Source organism: Buceros rhinoceros, unplaced genomic scaffold, assembly GCF_000710305.1.
Source record: "Buceros rhinoceros silvestris isolate BGI_N320 unplaced genomic scaffold, ASM71030v1 scaffold32023, whole genome shotgun sequence".
NCBI lineage: Eukaryota > Metazoa > Chordata > Aves > Bucerotiformes > Bucerotidae > Buceros > Buceros rhinoceros.
Window position 1 is genome coordinate 1 of NW_010405858.1, and position 14,207 is coordinate 14,207.

A 14,207-nucleotide genomic window follows, 5' to 3' on the forward strand; every position below is an offset into this window, starting at 1 on the left:
CCGGGGACTTGCCCTAGGGCTGCCCCCGGCTGTTCCCCCCCCCACTAGAAACGGCCGCGGGAGATGGGCGCTGCTCCGGCCTATGGCCCGCTGACCCCCTCACGGGCAGGTGCCCCGCGGAGCGTTTGGGGCTCCAGCCCCCAGGGGCACCTCGGAGAGAGGTGTCGAGGTCCCTCGGGCAGCTCAGGGTGCGAGGCCCTTTTTGCAGGGCCCGGGTCGTGTCAGACGCCACCTTCATTCGCGCCAGCAGCAGTCTTTCCCCGTCGCCCCTGGGGATCTCAGCCTGCGTGAATTTCGTCAGGGCTTTGATGGAAGACCTCATCAGACATGATGAGCCACCGTCAAAAGGCCAAATTCTCTCATAGTCCTTTTGCAGAGTTTCGTTTTTTATGCACGAAGGTTATTCTTACATTGTAGTAATTCAGATAAAAAACATATTTCACATCAACCCAGGCAACCTTTTCTTTCACATGCGGACACTCGTGAAGACCTTTTAAATGTAGATAACTGTTACCTAACACAGTTAAGGGTTATGCTGCAGGAACCAAAATGTTGGACGTTGCAATCTTGGCTTTTTTGTTTCTTGGAGTAAACTTTGGCACTCCAGGATCATGGAGAGCTAAAAGTGTAGACACTTATATTTTTGTCAGGCATGTATATGTCTTTGTATATTTCTGTTTACAATACTTTTAATGGAAAGAAAATCAGTCCTATGTTTTCATTCTTTTATTTCATGAATAACAACAGCATTACACCTGGAAGTTTCCCATACTTTGTAAGTGAACGGGTGGGCAGTAAGTCTTTCTCCAAAGGGTCTTAGTGTAATTATTCTTACACTATTCTTGGTAATTTTTTTTTGTGGACTGTTAGATTAAGCAATACCGATGCTCCTCTGGGCTGTCACCTTTTGATCCTCTCTGTACTGGCTCAGCTGTTTCTGTAGCACTGTGTTGATTTTGACTGGGAATTGATCTAGTTGAAAAAATCTTCTCACAATAAAAGGGTGTTTTTTCCATCTGGATGAGTTCTCTGATGAAGTTTATGTTAAAATTTCCGTAACGAGCAGTTGTGGGGACACACAGAAGAGGGTCTTAGGAATGGGAAAGAAACAGCTGGATGGTCTCTGTCCTGGCATAAGCAGCTCTTCTGTCAAACGTGAAACTCAGCCTGGGTTCTAGAGGTTGTGTGTGTGTGTGTGTGTGTGTATGCTTTTTTGTTTGTTTGTTTGTTTGTTTCCCTGAAGCTGTGATTTCCTAACCAAGATGACTGCACACTTGCAGATGTGCTTAATCGCCTTTCTGCTGTAATGCTCAGAGCTGTCTTTACTTTCCTTGAACTGGAAGAAGTTGGAAACATGGAGTTTGGTTTGAAACAATGAGAAACAATGACTTTTTTTTTCCCAACATATTTCTAAATGATAGAAGTAGAGAATGAAGACTTTCTTGTTTAGGTAGGAGGTGTGTCTTAAGGACTCTGTTTGGCTGTACTCATGTAATTGATGTACTGGCTCCAGCAACTGTGTGCTGCTGTGCCGCTCCCTTCTTTGGCCTTTCATACCCTGAGCAGCTGCAGTGATTACCAGTGTGTTTGCACACTCTGGTATAACAACAGTCAATTGTAACTTGAGAGAAAGCACGTTGAAATAGCAATTAATTTTAATTTGCTTCTTTTCGTCTCCTTAGATAATTCTGGAAGCCATGGACATACTCTTTAGAATAAGAGGAGGCTTGGATCTTGCGTTTCAGCTGGCAACTACTGATGGTGCGTTTCTAAGACTGTAGTAGATTTCTTAACGTTTCTATAAATGAGCTTTTGATTAATTAACCAGTTGTGATGTTTATTTTCTTGGCATTTCATCAGATGTTAAGTTCTTTTTCCCAAGTAGTGGCTAAATCAAAGTTAAATGCATTAAAGAAATTCAATATAGCCCAGTCTTTGATAGACTATTAGACTTGGTATAACTTATTGCATTCTGAGTAATGGGTTTTAATCTCCTCAGTGAGGAAAGCAAGGCTGGTTACGTGCAAAAGTTGCTCTGTCATACCCAGTATTGGTTCAGGTTGTACAAAGTGGGTGAAACGTAAAAAGTCATGCTAAGCTCTGAAAGACAACCAACTATATACCAGTAATAAAGATTCAGGCTGACCAAGATGTGTCGTACAGTTACAGGTTTATGTTGGCTAAAATTTGGTGTGCAGCTGGAGTGTAGGCCCTGCTTTTCCAAAAATTTAGTGTGCTTTTAGATTGTGTTTCTGAATTATGATACGAAGCCAGAAACAAAAGACTAAATGTAACCATACGTAGTTTGTCTGTGCATAAAAGCTCATTTCCAACTGTAGGCTTGATTAAGAGTTATCGATGTGAGAATCGACTGCGGTGTAGGTTGTAATTCTGTAATTCATTCATCTGTTCGTATTTCAGCATCTGAGAGAAGCAGTACCCTTTTGTTCAGGCAGGTCTGAGTGTGAATGTTTGAGACAGACAGATAAGTGAAGTCTTATCGCAGGTTTTGTTTATGTAGTCATTTTTCTGATCATAACAGCACTTACATTTTTATTCCAAGTCAAAACATACCATTTTTTTAAAAAATGTATGCCCAGCAGCTAGAGCAAAAATGAGGAAATTTTCTAGGCTAATTGTATCCTTATTGTGTTTCAGAGGCATCAACAAAAAAGACATTACGATATGTTTTCAGTGATCTTGCAAACAAATTGTCCTCAGATGTTCTTGTGTTAAGAATTTGCCACAGTTCAGTCTATGTATGGCCTAACAATGGTATGAACACTGCTCCAGAGCTGACTGATGATTCTCCTTGTAAGGAGATAAGACGTTTTATACAGTGAGTATATTTAAAATTTTTTTCTTAAATAGATTATTTTCATATTACAGAAATTTCTCTTTCTGTTGATACTTCAGATTCGATCAAGATGATGGGACCAAACAAAAGCTTGGGAAAAGAAAGGATAAAAAGTTACAAGATACGGTATGTGTCTCACCGCAGTAGTAAATCATATCACACAGCCTGTCATTTAAACATCTTTAGATCTGCTCTCCCTAGGCTTCTCTGTACACAAATAGACATTCACATGACTTAAAAGAATCCTTTTAGAGTCATTGAGACTCTATGTGAATGCATAGACATGTCTACAGAAGGTCAGCACATGGAATTTTGTCTTTAACATTACTAGCTTTCTTTTAAAAAAACAAGTTTTTCATTACTAGAGTTTATCTATCTAACAAATATCTACAATCTTACTTTTGCTTTCTTGGTGCCTGTGTTGTTGGAGAAGTACCCCTGGTGTCTTTATTCTCTGCAGCAGCAGATAGTCAATGTAGACCTCATGTTGGAAATGACATCGTCGTTAGCTGCTTCGGCTCCAGTCATTGAAAGAGAAAACAAGGAACACCACTACATAAATATGACATTGCCAGTTGATGTTGTTGTGTCTATTTCTCCGGAAGAAACATGGGGAAAGTAAGTGGTATCCTGAACTGGTAATTTTTCAGCTTCATTTCTGCTTTTTCTTTAAATGATGAAGCTATATACATTAATCTAATTTATAGATTAATAAAGCTATATAATTAATCAGTTTAATGAAGTAGCATATAGTATTTTTGTAATGGAATTTAACCGTGTAAATAGTAAAAGCTCCTGTAGACAGCTGTTAGCTTTAACAATCTTGAGACACAGTCCTTTTGCTATCTATTAAAAATTCAGTTTATTAGTGTCTGATAGATTTGATAACTCATAACCATTGCTTAGCAAGGAGTTGAGAAAGTCAGGAAAATGCTCTAAAAATTCTTATAAGTACATGTGTATCAAAGTGAGAGTTGAAGTGTATTTGATGAGTCTTTGTAATCTCAGTACTAGGTTAGGTGCTGCGGCTGGGTAGATGAAGGTGGAAGATATTAGAGCCTTCCTTTGTACTTTGTCCCTTGCATTTTTTCCATAGGATTTGACTCCGAAGGATGCTAAATGGGGTGAATAAAATGCAATAAATAAAAAAAAAAAAGTCATGTAATTTTTATTTTGGCAAATCCTCATAATGTGTTTCTGATGTGAGACCAGGTTACCTGCACTTTGGAGGGCAAATCGCTGGGGAGTAGCTTCTGTGTGCAGACATGCTTTGAGTAAAGCACAGTGAGGTTCTGTCTGGCTCTGTGGGAGTAGAAGCATGGAAGTAGTAAGTTCATCAGACCAGGTGCAGATATGCATATAAGTACTGTGTAACTGTCAGAGCTACGACTGTGTAACTGTCAGAGCTGTTCTGCTTTTTAAATATTCTCCCCTGTATTTTGCAGGGTACAAAATCTCCTGGTGAATGCAATTCACAGGCAATTAACTGACATGGAAAGATGTATCATGAGATACATGAAGGGAACGTCAATTGTGGTACCAGAACAATTTCATTTCATGTTACCAGGAACAAATCACCTTGTAACAATATCATATCCTACAGGTATTGCAGATGGTCAACTGGAAAGTTACAGAAAGGTAAAGCCAACAAATACTAACAGAACCTGGTTTTTTAAAATTTTTATTATTATTATTATTGTAACTGAACCAGTGGTAAAGCTTTTCATTTAGTAAATGTAGAATGAATACTAACAGATACTGGTATTTTTTAAAAATTATTTTTATTATAGCTAAAGCAGTGTACTGAATGTGGAAGCGCCATTTATTAGAAGTTATGTTATAAAATGTGCTAGATCTCATTTTTGTAGGAGGATAATAGAAACTTTAAAGCTACACAGCATTTGTTTTAGATAGGTTATATTTTAATTATACTTCCGATACTGTGTTTTTTGAATTTCTCTACTCCCATGATAGAATATCAGATTACTTGTCATGTGTTACTACTTTTACGCTTTAACATATGTCCTGAAAGGGTTAGTGTTGGGGGTTCTTTATTTCGGTTTCTTTCTTGGGGTTGTCTGCTGTTGGGTCTCTTGTTTGTCTGTTTTGGGGGGGCTGCTTTTTGTGGCTCACAGCTGACCAGCCTTAGCTGGCTTTTGTCTGTTTGGTTTTCACCTTCTGGGTTGGCACATCTGAAAAAAAGGAATGTGGATGAGGTAGGAAAACGTTCTAATGTGGCAGTCCTTTCAGACTGAGACCTGGCATGTACCAGTTCAGAATCATACACATACTGAGAGCGGGGAAAGAATCTTCCACTGCCTTAGAGGCATAGGAGCTGTGGGGATTTTTCATTTTCTTCTTCGGTGTGGAGCATTACTGGGTATATAAAACATAACTCATTCACTGGGTTTTCAGAGGCCGCAGGCGCTGGTGGCAGGCACATTAAGACTTTCCTGCTCCCTGTCTCCTGTTCATTCCTATCCACCGATTGCTAAGTAGCTAATGTAGTTGGGTTCAGTGCTGGGTCATCTGCGTAAAATGTATTACCTGTGTTACACACATTATCCTAGATGATCTCATCATTCCCTTCACTCTTAAGCTCTGTGAAATAAGACAATACATCTCTTTAAAAGTGGCTGCTGTGTTGTAAACAGTGCCTAAGAGATTTAAAAATAGACTGAATCTGCTTGAACCACAAGCCCAGTACCTTTTCTTTGTCTCAGTATGTGATATTTGCATGTTTTCAATATTAGTTAAGGTTATAATTCAGAGTGTATCTATAATACTACACAGATAAAACTGTAATCCTTTTCTGTTACGGTGTGTTTTATCATACTTGCATAAGACAATTGTCACTTGTGATACCTTCAATGGGGCGCCAGCAGCAGGTGTTATGTAACAGGACCACATAAAATAGTGGGCCCTTTAGGTAGGAGGTAAGCCTGCATGAGCTTCCTTTGAGATCTCACAGTAAATGTATATGCTGAATTTTTAATTAAGCAGATTTTAAGTCTCTAATTTGCTAAACTATGATGTTAAAATTACGTCTTTGTTGTTAATGACAATGTGATGTTTCTTTTAATCCCAAATTTGAATTGTGCTCTTTATTCAAACTTGCATGCAGGAATTGCATGGGTTATTCAATCTGCCTTGTGACAGACCGTATTTCAAGAGAGCAAATGCTTATCATTTTCCAGATGAACCATATAAAGATGGGTATCTCAGAAATCCACATTTACATCTTAATTCACCTGGTACAGAATCTGGTATGGTAAGTTTAAATCAAAACATTTGTAAGAAAGTAGTGTTATTTTACTTGAGATTTATGTTATTAAAACAACTAATTTAGATCGTTAATTTTGTATAGATGAAAAAGTGAAGTGGCTGACTTGGCAAAAGGGCTTCTCTGCACAAAATGGCGCAATGGTTTAGCTATATTTGTTTGAAAGAAATTGTATTTTCTTGGAAAAGGATGCACACATTTTTAGCATGTATTTTCAGAGTTTCTCAGAACCAGGACAAGAAACTAAAACTATGAACAAAGACGTTTAGGAGACAGAAACAGGAGGAGTAATCATGTGTGAATAACAACCCTTCAATTCTTCCAAAGGTTTGCGGTCCCCAACTAAAAGCTTTTATGGTGCAAATGACAAGTCATGTGACTTCCCTGAAAACTGACGCAGGTGTGATCAGGTTCATTTGTAAGTGATGCAGGTGTGATCAGATTCATTTGTATTCTCTTTTTCTGTGCAGGTTTTCTTAGTACATGGTATATACAGTTATCACCACTACATGCAGGATCGGATTGACGACAGCGGCTGGGGCTGTGCCTATCGGTCTTTGCAGACAATCTGTTCTTGGTTCAAGCACCAAGGTTACATTGACACACCTATACCAACACACAAGGAAATTCAACAGGTACAGAACTTTAAAGCAGATTAATTTTTTAATGCATATTTCTCTAGAAACCTTTTTATAGGTTGTTTTTAATATTAAAAGTATCACACAAATCCGAAGTCTAAAATATATGATCTCTTAAATTGAACTGTAGTAGTTCTGAATTACTATTTTAACAAGTTTTATTATAGGAGATCTGTCTCCAAATGTTTATCAGTGTCAGGTGACATTATCTGTACAAGTAAGACTTTTTAAAATAGTCTTCTAATTATTTCCTTGGATTGATGTTCTATATGAAGCTCAGATTATGACATTTTCACCATTTTTGCCAATTGAACAAAAATAAAGAACCCGATGTGTCATGCTAAAACCAGTGACTTTCGTATTCAGTGACAGCTGGATTAGTCCCCAGATGCTGGGGGACAGTAAATCAATGTGCATTGATTTACTGCTGCCTTTTACAACTTTGCCTTTGAGAGTAGCGGGCTTTTCCTGCTTTTTGAACTCCCCTTCACTTCTTTTTCTATTCTGAATTCGAATGCATACCTGAATATGTTTGTATCTGTTAATTGCACTGAAGAAGAACCATAGGCTTGGGTAGCTAATACTGTATGCCTGGCAAGAAATACTGCAGTTATCTTCAGTCTTCTAAAAATATTTCTTTGCATTATATTTATTTACTGAATGTTTTTGGCAAAGTTTGATTCAGTCCATAAAAAAACCTTTCATCATACCTAACAGGGATGTGAGCACTGAAGTTAAAACTGCATTTCCTGAACATTTCTCAGTCCACACCTATATCTAACAGCAACTGAAGTCCATGCACTCCTGTAGTATTTTTAGACATCTAGAAGAGGACAGTAACCTTCAGGAGACTTTGCAGGCTTTGTATCCTGCATGAAAAAGGCCCCTCTCAAATGCCTTAGAATGAAGAGTAGTTTAAAATAAACCACAACCTTCGGTGCATTTCAGTGGCCTCTTCCTCAGAGCACATCTCAGGAGTCCTTTTCTGAGATGCTTTGAATGGGAATTCAAGTACTTCAGTCTGTGAAGTGGCTTCTGCAGTACAAATGATGCCCTCCATTATCAGACAGCTCGATGCTCGCCATCCCAATTTGAAGTGTCCCTGAGAACCTGGGGTTATATTCTGTGCTTCTATACACTGTTCTGTGTTAGTGTTCTAAGGGACATTTCCAAAACAGACAAACGAATTCAGCTTCCCTTCATCTGCTTTTGATCAGCAAAGTTCAAAATGCATTCCAATGTATCAACCAACTTTGTTCACCAAAAGTGATGGAATTGCCTACAATGTTGCTGATGATTGTTTTTCTTCTTCATTGTAATGTTGCAAAGGCACTGGTTGATGCCGGAGATAAGCCTGCAGCATTTGTCGGGTCACGGCAGTGGATTGGTTCGATTGAGGTACAGCTTGTTTTGAATCAGCTTTTTGGAATAACATCAAAAATACTGTTTGTCAGGTAAGAAGATCTGTTTAACGGCTTGGTAATTATTAAATGAAGATTGAATGCCTTAAAATGCAAATTACCATTACAATACATGGGAGAATAGGGATAATAAAAGAGGTGATAAATCTTTTATGGATTCCTTGCTCATTAACTCTGTATTCCTGCTTTTGGTTGTGCTAAGATGAAGGCATTGCTGAATTTCTTGGGGGCTTGGGATTCCAGTTCACAGTTGCTCTAAATTGCTTAATGATGGTCAATCTGGTGTGGACTTCAGCCTATTACTTTGGACCAAAAAAATAAGTTTTGAAGCAGGCATGCAGTCTGGTAGTCATAACGAACTGAACACACACTGACAGGAAATTTTCACTTCATCCACAAAACTAATCTGTCAGTTCAGGATTGAGGCAAATTGCTGAGCAGCATGGAAATAGTGGTCTCTTTTTTGGGTTCCTGTGACAGATCAAACAAGGGATTTGTTGCTGTTCTGACAATCTGACGCTGTCATGCACAATAAAGAACCCTACCCTGTTTGGGAGAAAAAGAATAATATTTGTCATTTATTAGAAGCAAAATAACTGGATTTTTATCATTTAGGCAGCACTAAAGAGACTAACAAATCCCTGACCATTTCATGATAAATACAGTCATGAAGTAAAGAATATATGCTAACACAGCGTGTATGAAAATTCTAGTCAGACAAAATACTATTCATGAGTTATGTTTATTTAGAGTAAATTCCATTGTAGATATTCCAGAAAGGCATGTGACCATGGTGATGGTGAGTTCTTCAGTATTCTGCAAAGCTTTATACAGCCAGTTTTAATCTTTTTTTTTGTTCCAGAGCTTGTATGTGCAGATGATCCACCTATTATTTATAGCAGCTGCGACAGGCCCTGACAGTATGACGGTTTTTATTCCTGCACATAAGAATATAGAATAGATTCCTTTGTGAACTGGGTAGCGTTGCTGTTCGTAGGGCTGCTACAAGGGAGCACCACTGATTTTAAAGATTATGAAAAGCCAACATCACCGTCATGCTGAGATGAAGAAATGTCATGCATCTTTTTCACTGGGATAGCATATTTGTCTTGGGCCTATTTCCAGCCAGCACTTCTAACTCTTTATGGAGATGAAACTTCACAGCTGCACCAGCAACACTGGTACTGAATCCATTGGTGTAAATGCCCCATCATTTCCCAGAGTTCCAGTTTTGTATTCTGCTTGCATTTAATCCATCTCTCCAGGAACTTGAGAAGCAGGCACGCAGGCTTCCTTTGGGTTTTCAGAAGGTTAACCACTGTATTAAGAAATAGAAAGACGTTAAAAATAGCTATATTTATTTCCCTGCCTAGCTTCTGTCATCAGTTTTGGAGTACTGTCAGTCTTCTAAGGGAAATGTGAATCTCCATCAGACATATGTCTTCAGCTCCAAATCCTGGAGCACGTGCATGTATTGTGCCTTTCTCTTCCATGTAGACTTCTTTTGTCTGAGGCTGGTCCCCACAGTTGAAAAGGAAAGCAGGGAGATCATAACAAAGCCGGGTTCAGTGTTGCTTTTAACAGATTGCTAATGTTATTTGAGGTTTGATTTTTTTTTTTTTTTTAAAGCCAACCTGGGTGTGCAGGCTGCAATTGCTTGTGCCATTACAGGGGAAACCTGTCCTAAAGTGACATCATTATAAACACCTTTATCGACACCTTATTTTTTGTTGTTTCTGGTGAAGTTGTGTTACTTTAGACTTCCCCTTGCTGACAGGTAGCCAGTCTGTTTTTCAGCCGCGGGGGTTTACCAGCTTGTCCTCACTGTGGAGACAAGCAGCAGACACATTATAAAAACTGGGTGACTCCGGGTGCTCCAGTGGCCACTAGGCTTATGACAGATTCATTGGTCCAACCAGAATCTTATAAGTTGTATTAAAAACTTTTTCTTTGGATTGTCCCAGGATGTTTACGCAGGAAAGGTCTTAAGTCACTTCCTGATCACTTACCTATGCAGTTAAAGAGTGTAACGGATAATTAAAGAATTCAGCCTAGTGAGGATGACAAATCTGTTGTGTTTTCCTTACCTAGCCAGGGTTCTGAACTAGCGTTGCAGGGAAGAGAACTTGCTCATCATTTCAAGACTGAAGGAACTCCGGTTATGATTGGTAAGTGCTCAGATATCGAAGAACGCCAATAAATGTGCGTGGCCTCCCTATGCTGAATTGGAGTTTACAGTACAAGAGTTAATCAAAACTCTAGATGAATTTAAAAGTACGCTTTTCCCAAGAGGGCCTGGAAAACTATACCATTTTAGTCTGGCTGGTATCTCTTCACTCAGTGTTTCTCCTGAACTCAGTATTAAACCTGGTAACAGAAGTCAATCTAAACGTGGTTCTTAAAAAGCACTGCTAAAGTCAGAACTCAGGAGCTGACTTCTGTTCTCTGGAGGAGCAGAAGTTCGCACAGTTCCCCAAAACTTCCCATCTCAGAAGAGTAGTGCTTATCTGGCTTTGAAGAGAAGGGTGTTATCCAAATTAATTTTAAGACTAGTTGTGATGATCTGAAATGTTGGTAAACATAAGAAATGTCATTCTTAAGGACACCATAATTTAACTGAACTATTTCCAAGTCAGCCGTAGTTCAGAACATAAAGAATATTGAAAATGCCATTTTCAGCTTTAATAAAATTATAATTTTAGCAATTTTCACAATCCGTATTTGGCACTCCCTAAAGATAGTGTTATTCTCTCAAATCAGAGGTGCCAAAAGTCCAGATTTTTGTATGAAATATTCTTTGCCTTTCAGCAGCCTTTTTGTCTGAATTCCAAGGATTTAGAATCCCTTATTGAAAAGTCTTGTAGTCTGTAACATCCTTCCCTGTAATGCTCTCTTGTAGATTGGTTTAATTTTTTGTTGCTGGAGGAGGCGGGAGAGGTTGGCTTTTTGGGGTGGGTTTTGGCAGGATTTGTTGCTTGTGTTGAGGTTTTTGCAATTGCCTTCTGTTGTGTGAAGTCATTACTGCAGTATCCTAAGGACTCATGCTATCTGAAAGAAATACGCAAGAGTCAACCATGGCCAGCTAGCTCATAAAAATATCCCTTTTCCCTGCTTGCAGGCTAGAGAGAGGGAAGTCAGAAATTACTACTCTGCCCCCAATATCCATTGATGGAACTCAGTGGAAAACAGCAGATAACCCTTATCCAGAAATTCTGCTTTCTGTTCTAATTTTAGTCCTTTTACAACCAGGAAGCTTTCCACATTCCTTTTCTACAGTTAAGTTTCTTTAAAGAACAGGTGAGCAAAACAGATGTTTGACCTATTCTTGACTTCATCGGGTGGAAGCGTTGAGGATTTAACCCACCTTGCTGACATGGAAGAAATTTTGAAAGTAAATTCTCTAGCTGTAGTAAGTAAAGTAAAATAAGTAATCTTCCCTAGTTGTAGTAAAGATACGTTGTTTACTGATGTGAAGAATCGTACGTGGGACAGCTTCAGAATCACTTTGATAGCCAAAGTTAACAGAAAGCGTGGGTGTACTTGTATTTTAGGATTGCACATTTAGCCAATTATGGTGAAAAATGTTTAGCAATTTGTGTTCCTCCTATTTTAGGTGGAGGTGTTTTGGCTCACACAATATTAGGAGTGGCTTGGAATGAGATTACAGGGCACATAAAATATTTGATTCTAGACCCACATTACACCGGAGGAGAAGATCTGCACATTATTTTGGAAAAGGTGAGGCTTGATGCACATAGGCATCTAGATACATAGAGATACAGCCACATCTGGGCTATATCCAGATCAGGCCTTGAACTAAATTTATAGAGCAGCTACTGAGCTATTTTGAAAATCTGGGAAAACACTTAAGAACTAAAAAGTGTATGTCATGTATGTAATAGTAATATTTTCATATTTAAAGCTACCAAAAGGGATGATACAAGTGCATTACAAAACAGTAAACACAGTGTCCGAAACGTGAACTGTGGAAGAGGCTAAGTCATCCTGTAGGTGTTAAGTAATCGACTTCTGGTTTCTTCTTCATACTCAGTTGCAAATAGCAGAATTATTTCATATCTTTATTTGACACCCTTGCGTTGGCCCCAACCAGAAAAGCTGTTAAAGAACCATTTTGCTAGCCCTATAATGATCAAAGCTTGAAAGGAACACAGAAAGAAACAACTTCCGAAGAACATGTAGAACGAAAGGCTGTTAGAGCTACAAGGAGTTCAGGAATGGTCCAGGCGGATAAAATGCATGCAGAACCCCCCTTCCTCACCCAGAGTGGCAGGAGAGGAGGAACTGAGGTGCACCGTAAGGTTGTAGTTTGTTTCTTCAAAAACACCTCATACTCTGCAAACTTCAGAGCTTTGTTAGACAGTTTTTCTGCTACATCTTGGATCAACAGCACATCTGCTGATACTGAGAGCTCTGTTTGGCTCTGAAGTAACAACTGTTAGCAGAGAAGGCAAGGATTGAAGACAAGGGAAATGGAAACCAAGAATTTTAAGAGTTTCAGAATAATACTAGTCTATCTGTAGCAGCAGAATGGGGGAAGTGTGGAGAAAGAGATGCTACTTTTTAGGAATTGAGCTGGGGTGGCGGGGGGTGGGCAGAGGAGAGACTTTGTATTTTCCATTAATGTGTTTCCAGACATGTAGAGAACTTCTGAAAATTGTCTGTCATTGCATTCTGTAGATTCTATTGAAAAGAATTCATGCAGCTTAGATTAGTAAAATAAAATAGACCCAATAGTAGTAGATAGGAAAAACAGAATTCGTAGTAGATTTAACTGTTGTCTTGCGTTTTTTTTTTCTTGGACAGGGCTGGTGTGGATGGAAGGGCCCAGAGTTCTGGAACAAGGACGCCTATTATAATCTCTGCCTACCTCAACGACCAAAAACTATTTAAATTTCACTCTTATGGAAGCTGGATTATGCTAAGCCGGAATACTAGCTGATCTCTTGTTATTTATCAAAATAATGCTTGAGTCAATCAAAACCCAGCTGGAGTAGAAGTGTTGCTTGAGTAATTTAAGAAAAAAAAGTAACTTCTAAAAATAACAGTTATCTGTGGTAAACTGTATTTCTTGCAAATGCATTTATTAGGAAATTAATACTCTCGTCCTTGGGCCAAGACAACTTTATATAGCATTTTTTGTTATGCTGAAACCTTTGCAGATTAAATCCCCAGTCCTTTTATTTTATGGAATTCTTTCTTGCCAAAAATGATGGACTGTCCTCATGAAACTTTTGGGTTCCTTAGAGCTAGCTATTTTGTGCACTATGAATCTGGTCAAAGCCATCGTTTGCTGCTGATACTGTTGATAACAGCATTTTAGAGGAGGAGTAAGAGAATGGCTGTATGTACTGAATTTTATTAACTTTGTTCTCATGTTTACACAGAAAAAAACATGAGAGAATTGTTATATGCTTATTTATTTATACATGTATGAATACAACTATTCTAGAAAACAAACAAAACCAAAACACCACAGTCTTCTGTAAGAAGCAAAAATAAACGAGCTTTTCTCCTTCTCAGAAGGAGACAATGTACCAGCACACACATCTGGCAATGCATAGTCCAGTCATGTTTCTTCAGACTTTGGATTCCCCTTGATTTCGTGGTGGGTTTACAAGCTGTTTCTTTTGAGAGCTAGGAGACAAGATCTGTCACATGAACAAACAAGAATAAGTCTGTAGCTAGTCCATCAGTAAAACTACCTACGATTTCTTTTTTTTTTACCCCCACCTTAAAGTAACCTTTTCAGTGGCATTCCCCATGCGCTAGCCATTTTTGGTAAGACCATTACCTTAAATGCCTGTGCAAGTTGATCCCAACTAGCAGGCTTGTAAGTACAATTGCTCTGTATCCAACATCAAATTTATTTAAATGCTAAAATAATTAAAAAGAAAAAATACTCTGAATTGTAGTAAACCAACACTGTTACACACCATCTGGTCTTCTCCTCTTCCTGCTGGTGGATCTGCTGGATTCGCTTTCTTGTT

At 38.6% G+C, this 14,207-nt stretch overlaps 2 protein-coding genes across 2 annotated transcripts in view; one reads left to right on the forward strand and one right to left on the reverse strand.

The window, feature by feature from the left end:
- Positions 1 to 1,697: 1,697 nt before the first annotated feature.
- On the forward strand, positions 1,698 to 13,201 carry UFSP2 (UFM1-specific peptidase 2). The gene is made up of 11 exons (XM_010133892.1): positions 1,698 to 1,761; positions 2,659 to 2,839; positions 2,917 to 2,983; positions 3,324 to 3,475; positions 4,303 to 4,495; positions 5,982 to 6,128; positions 6,611 to 6,775; positions 8,108 to 8,232; positions 10,291 to 10,367; positions 11,813 to 11,937; positions 13,024 to 13,201. The coding sequence occupies exons 1-11, from the start codon at positions 1,698 to 1,700 to the stop codon at positions 13,108 to 13,110; spliced, it is 1,383 nt and encodes a 460-aa protein (XP_010132194.1). The 3' UTR covers positions 13,111 to 13,201.
- Positions 13,202 to 13,466: 265 nt separating this feature from the next.
- The window catches only part of LOC104491464 (ankyrin repeat domain-containing protein 37-like), a 2,740-nt gene continuing 1,999 nt past the window's right edge, over positions 13,467 to 14,207 (reverse strand). Inside the window, exon 5 of the mRNA XM_010133893.1 lies at positions 13,467 to 13,519. Coding sequence (XP_010132195.1) covers positions 13,467 to 13,519 — 53 coding nt within the window. The remainder of the gene's footprint in view (positions 13,520 to 14,207) is intronic.

What these genes read in the sequence shown, in the direction of transcription:
- UFSP2 (XM_010133892.1), top strand. Translation starts at nt 1,698, where the DNA reads ATGGACATACTCTTTAGAATAAGAGGAGGCTTGGATCTTGCGTTTCAG. An exon ending in TCAGCTGGCAACTACTGATG is followed by an intron (nt 1,762 to 2,658) that starts GTGCGTTTCTAA and finishes ATTGTGTTTCAG; the next exon opens with AGGCATCAACAAAAAAGACA. An exon ending in AACTGGAAAGTTACAGAAAG is followed by an intron (nt 4,496 to 5,981) that starts GTAAAGCCAACA and finishes ACTTGCATGCAG; the next exon opens with GAATTGCATGGGTTATTCAA.